Raw genomic sequence first — 6,000 nt, 5'->3', positions numbered from 1 at the left:
GCTATGTCTTAATCCGTTAATTAAGGCTCTTGGTAATGTCATAGCTATGTTGCTGTAAAGTAGTTGAGTATTTTCAGTAAATAGCGAATAGGCCCGCCGGCCACCCCATCTGCACTAAGAGGCTACACTGTAGCATCTCAGTCTATTGCCCTGGTTCATTCGCTCTGTGTTTGTGTGTGTGCGTGAGTGCGCGTGTGCGTGTGCGTGTGCGTGTGCATGCGTGCGTGTGTGCGTGTGTACGGGTGTGGGTGCATATGTGTGTCTGTGTGGGTGTTTGTTTTTGTGCAGGCACGAGTGGACATGTGTTTGTGTGTGTGTGTGTGTGGGTAGGTGTTCTGTAAGGCATATGGTGGATGTAGTGTTTGTGCATGTGTTTGTGTGCATGGATGAGAGCCATCTTAAACATGCTTCACCAGAGAGGGAGCATACACTTGCCCTACACTATTGTGTCTACACATGGAAATAGATGTATAGGAAACCATACAACTATACAAATCTTACACAACTCTTATGTACGAAACGGGCAAAGTATTCATGCACATTCCATGTATAATCGTTACACAGTATGTCGCAGTATATGGAATGTGTACAGTATGTGTGCCATACATATAGATGGGGAAAAGGAGGAATGGGCTATTTTTACAGTATGTGCACACATTTCATAGTCAATATATGAATCATATTTCCAGAGATGTCAAAGTAAAAGTAAAAATTAAAAAAATAAACACTGTTTCCTTCCAACACAGGGAGGTATAACCGCAGAGATACACCAGCGGCGATCTGAGCGAGTCGAGCGACGGAAGTAATTGACTTTGCATTGAGTCGAGAGACAAAAGCGATTCTGGAGACTAGAGCGATTTGCGCGACGAGCGCGACAATTTGAAGTTGAAATCTTTTCAACTTTCTATGATGCGGTTCGGCGACAAGCTGCGACAGCCAATGACTGTCTAGAGGTCAGTGACCACAGCCAATGGGAATGCTTGAATGCTTTGCCTTCTGCCTGTACGGACATACTCTAGTCTCCTCAATCTCTCGTATCGCTTGCTGCTACACTCTGTCGCTTGAATCGCGTCGCCGCTGGTGTATCTCTGCGGTAATGTAATGTAATGTAATTTTCTCTATGGCTGTGTAGCATGCAGGCTAGAATGCCTGAGTGATTCTCACCTTCGCTGGGTACGGAGCTGGGGTTGCACTGCAGGTACCTCTTGGAGAAGTGGGACAGCACTCGCTCCCTCTCCTGGGTCTCTCCCATCAGGGCAAACTCCTTCAGGAAGGCCCTGCGTGGAGCAGGACAGGAGGCATGCATCAAAACCCACACAATTAAAGTATTACTGAGCTACAACTACGTAAAGTGTTTTACAGGTGTCATAGTCACTTTTTTAACAATATATTGTGTGTTATGTGCCAATAAATGAATCTTAAATCTTGAATCTCAAAGCAATACAAAGTGTTAATACAACTAACCGTTCCACAGTATTGACTGTTTCATTGCTATTGACTGTTACAAACACACAGTCACTGTTTACAGACTGTTACACACGTTTCAGGCTGCACGCTGTGTGGCAGAGGAGGGCGATGGGCATGTTATGATTTGGTAGGCTACTGATGTAGAGATGGGTGTCGTCAGCATAGCAGTGGAAACTGTGGAGTCCATGTGTTATGCTCAGTGGTTAAATTGTATGAGTGTGTGGTGTGAGTATGGGCGAGCTTTATAGAAGGGTTGCTGGTGGCTGGTGTGGGCGGAAGCGCTACATATTATAATTTGTGCATGAACCTTGACACGTTTGCATTGTTTTCTTCTGTTTTGAAAAAAAAATGTGAACAACAATAAAGCCTGTTCCAGTCTGTTCCAAGCACACTGGAGGCTGTGGAAACGTGTTTTCCTTTTCAGAGTAGAATAAGATTCATTATGTGTTTGTGGCATGGGAAAGAATGAATCTTCAACATGTCTGTTGCAAAAGAAACCAGTGAGTCCACTTTCAATTTTGTGCTGTTCTATGTTAACTACCCAATGAGCCACTAGGAATATACTGTCAAACAAACATTCATACTGTCTCTTCTCCACTCTGCCTAATAATGTGTGATGTTTGGACAGGATTATGGAATCCACTTGTCATCTAGTTGTCAGATATGACATACAGACAGCTGTCTCATGTCAAACAAACCAATTGACACCGTGTCTTCCCTGCTATGACTGCAAGATGAGAGCAGGGCTATTGACAGCTTTGGCTGGCCCCAGGACAAAGTCATCTGAAAGACCCCCTCCCTGGGCCCAGGACAACTGACCCCTTTGCCCACTCCTAGTCTGGCACTGTGCCATTGGCAAAGCTGTGTGACCAACAATTGGTGTTGAAACCAGTGAAAACTGTTCAACTGTGTTCAATAGGCCGGCACAGCTGTGTTGTCATCGAGTCAACCCTCGCCGACTCGCCTCACAGATTGAAACAAAAAAACAAAAAAAAACCTTGCTTCACTGATAGAGCGTTATGATTGAAGGATGTATTTTGTGTCCTTTTGGATTATCTCTTACAGTGAGGTGCTAGACTAATTCCCAAGGCAAAAAATATTGTCTGACACTTGGTGGGTGTGTCTAGTTTACTGGCTAAATCAGAACTGTCCCCAAGAGATCTCACCTCAGCGCCTGGTCCACCGTCAGCCCTGTGAAGTTAAAGAAAGCCAGGTACTCCTCCGCCACCATCCTACTGAAGTCATTGCTAGACAGAGAGAGAGAGAGAGTGGGGGGGTTTGAGAGAGGTTAGCTCAAAGGCCAAATCTGCACTCCTAGTGGTAAAGCTTCTCTATGAATTCTCTATCACTTCACACATCAAAGGAAACACGTGCAGCTCAACCTGTAATGTAGTGCACCATGTACTAAATGTGAGGAAAGCTCAGGGGCAAATGTAACGAGCTGCCGGCAGAGAACCCAGAACAGAGAAGCTTCAAAGGCAACTGCCTGAAGATAACACGTCTTCCGGCTGCCTGCTAGTGAAATAATCTTCAATTTGATTTTTGCTTTAATATGTCTAGAAACATAACATAGTATTACACAATAGTTTAACCCATCAAATTAATTTTTCATAAAAATAGACAAAACCGTGATTCAGAATATGTGTAACCTTGTTATCATGTTTACAAAAGCACTGTTTGAATGCTTTAGCAAACCAAAGTGCCTAAAGAGGAATGCCACATAGCTGTTAACACTGTTGACACACTTTTTGGTTTTTAGAACAGTCAATGTTTTCATTTCTTTAGTTATTCATTTTGTATTTTACCACGAAGGAGTCACTGCCACAGTATCTCTTCAACCAAAGAGTCTAGATTCTAGAGAACAACTAAAGTGTATTGAAAATTCTAAGCTCTTTAACCTGTTAAAAACATGGCATTAAAAATGTGCTGTTACCTGAATGGCAATGACTGAGTCGTATTGCATTACTAAAGGCCCTCTGTTATAGTCGTGCCATAGTAGTGTAGTGCTATGGTAGTTAATCTTTAAACGACAATTACAGCGTGTCACTGGTGGTACTGTATACATTATGAGGCTACTGGAAATATAAGTGGTCTAGAATATTTGGTTCAGGACAAGATGGAAGACTTGCACAGTTCTTGTGAATCCACCACTTGGGGCTTGAGCTAGGCTGCTAGCTCATTTGCCAGCATCTGGATGACACTTGGAGAGGAAGCTTTACCAACGTTCTACGTTCTAGAACTCTGAATATTGCTAGTAGGCATCTATACATAGGCTCGTAGGTGTGCACACATAGGGTGGTGCTAAAGCATCTGCCCCTATGCCCTATTGTACAAAAATGACCTTTTGAAAGTTTTCTTTCTGTCCATGTTGACATCATCATCTACAAATGCTTGACGATCAAAAGCGTGTGACAATAATGCCCTGCTATATAGACTCTATAGCCTGAGGCACGTGGAAGTTCTTCATGCCCCTTGGCCAACCTTGAGCACCTGCCCCCCAAAACGTCTGTGCACTGGCTACTCACTTTTTGCCGAGGTGCCGCGCCACGTCGGACTTCCGGAAGCCGTCAAGCTTGTAGAGGCGCTTGGCCAGCCTCTTGGCGGCGTCCAGGTCGGCCTTGTTGCCGTTGGAGAGGTTGTCAGGGCTACCCAGCGCCAGCCGCTCCGCCACCTCTGGGTCTGACTCGGGCACGTGGCACGCCTTCTCCCTGAGGGGCCCACAGCAGCATCCATTTACATTTAGACTTTATATTACCAATGCTCTAGAACTAATACCATTACCTAAAAATACACAACACAACGACTATGCAAATACAATTCAAATACTGTATTAACATCTATGAATCTACTCATGACACGGCTTTCATTTATATTTAGACTTGCGGCATGTGGCACAAAGGGCTCAAAGTCTAACCACTATCTATTTACATTGCTTCACATTGTATATGTGTAATTTCTAATACCGTATATACAGCCTATTTCATGGGTATTCATTCCTAATTCATATAAAATATCGGTGGTTGTAGTGAATACATATGAATACTAACTACGTGAAAATACATCATATACATATGTTGATTGCCACTGTCATGTCACTGTCGTGTACAAAGAGAAAGCATTACAATAACATTCAATGATAATGTGCATTATGGAAACATTTGTGCATCTTTGCTATTGTGAAAGTGATTGACATTTGTATGTGTAGCAAATGACAAGTAGATGGAATTGCATAGAGCCTCTAAAATTGATCTTGACACGCTGCATTTATTTTAGACTCCCAACATATATGATTTCGCCAGGCAGGCTAGTCTAAGCACAACTTTGGAAAGGCTTACTTTACTTTGTGCTTGACAAGGAAAAGATCGACTAATGAGTCTACGTGTAGTCATGCCAAACTTCTGTTGCCCATTTGAGGGCAGAGAGACGCAGTCTTGCTAACAACCTTACTTTACTGATTACCAAAAGCGCTCTCTCTCTCTCTCTCTCTCTCTCTCTCTCTCTCTCTCTCTCTCTCTCTCTCTCTCTCTCTCTCTCTCTCTTTCCCCTCTCTCTCTCTCTCTGAAACACACAACACACACACACACACACACACACACACACACACACACACACGCACACGCACACGCACACGCACACGCACACGCACACGCACACACAAAGTCAGCCGATGGCTGTTGCTGGTGTGCCCTGACTGAGCGAGGCGTTCATAAATAACAGATGGTTGAATTGATTTACTCCTCCACACACTCCTCTCAGTCTCAGTGCTCATTATTTATGACAGACAACCACAGCAAACATTTCGTTTGGTGACCCACATACAGTACGTAGCAACCCCCCATCCCCCCATCCCCCTTCCGCCAACACCACCTCTTTGAGCTTTGTTCTTATTTCAGGCTAACCTGGTCTATCCATACTGCATGTCGCCTAATAGCGCAACAAATGTCGTGACCAAGTTAGTCTACCAAGCTGGCAATCTCTTTCAATTTGAAATTGCCCTTTGAGGCCAGTGGACATCAAGTATTTCCAGCGACTTGATGGGATGTGTTTAAGGCAAATATGCACTAGTTTTGTCATCTGCTCAAGCTAAATCAGAGGAAATAGTGGTCTGACTGAGTTGTTTCGACCAGTAGCATAAACACGCATTTCATATACAGTAGACGCAGATTAAGTCCCCCCTTCTGAGAACTCTGAAATTACAGGTGGTTGGCCAGACCAAGCTCACCAGAGCTTTTTAGTAGTGATAGCCAGGCTATTTTCAGGCCACATTAAAATATGTTAACCCACAGATGCAGTATTCTGTGTACAACATTGGGCCATAGGCAGGGCCGGATTAACACTTTCTGAGGCCCGGGGCTAATTACCCGGATGGGGCCCTTCATATCATGCTCTGACTTTCTGTGATTAATCGCGATTAATCGCATAGCGCGCGAAACCCAATAATAATAATAAATCATAAATAAAATAAATCATAAATAAAATAAAATAAAAATATTTTTTAAATTAATAAAATAAAATAATTAATAATAATTTGCA

At 43.4% G+C, this 6,000-nt stretch overlaps 1 protein-coding gene across 1 annotated transcript in view; it reads right to left on the bottom strand.

The window, feature by feature from the left end:
* Positions 1 to 6,000, bottom strand: part of psda (pleckstrin and Sec7 domain containing a) — a 62,411-nt gene that overhangs the window by 29,789 nt on the left and 26,622 nt on the right. Inside the window, exons 8-10 of the mRNA XM_063191264.1 lie at positions 3,993 to 4,175; positions 2,634 to 2,714; positions 1,165 to 1,277 (exon numbers count right to left, since the gene is read on the bottom strand). Of these exons, the coding sequence (XP_063047334.1) occupies positions 1,165 to 1,277; positions 2,634 to 2,714; positions 3,993 to 4,175 (377 nt within the window). The remainder of the gene's footprint in view (positions 1 to 1,164; positions 1,278 to 2,633; positions 2,715 to 3,992; positions 4,176 to 6,000) is intronic.

This window comes from Engraulis encrasicolus, chromosome 24, assembly GCF_034702125.1.
Source record: "Engraulis encrasicolus isolate BLACKSEA-1 chromosome 24, IST_EnEncr_1.0, whole genome shotgun sequence".
Taxonomy (NCBI): Eukaryota; Metazoa; Chordata; class Actinopteri; order Clupeiformes; family Engraulidae; genus Engraulis; species Engraulis encrasicolus.
This window is presented reverse-complemented; position numbering and strand designations above follow the sequence as displayed.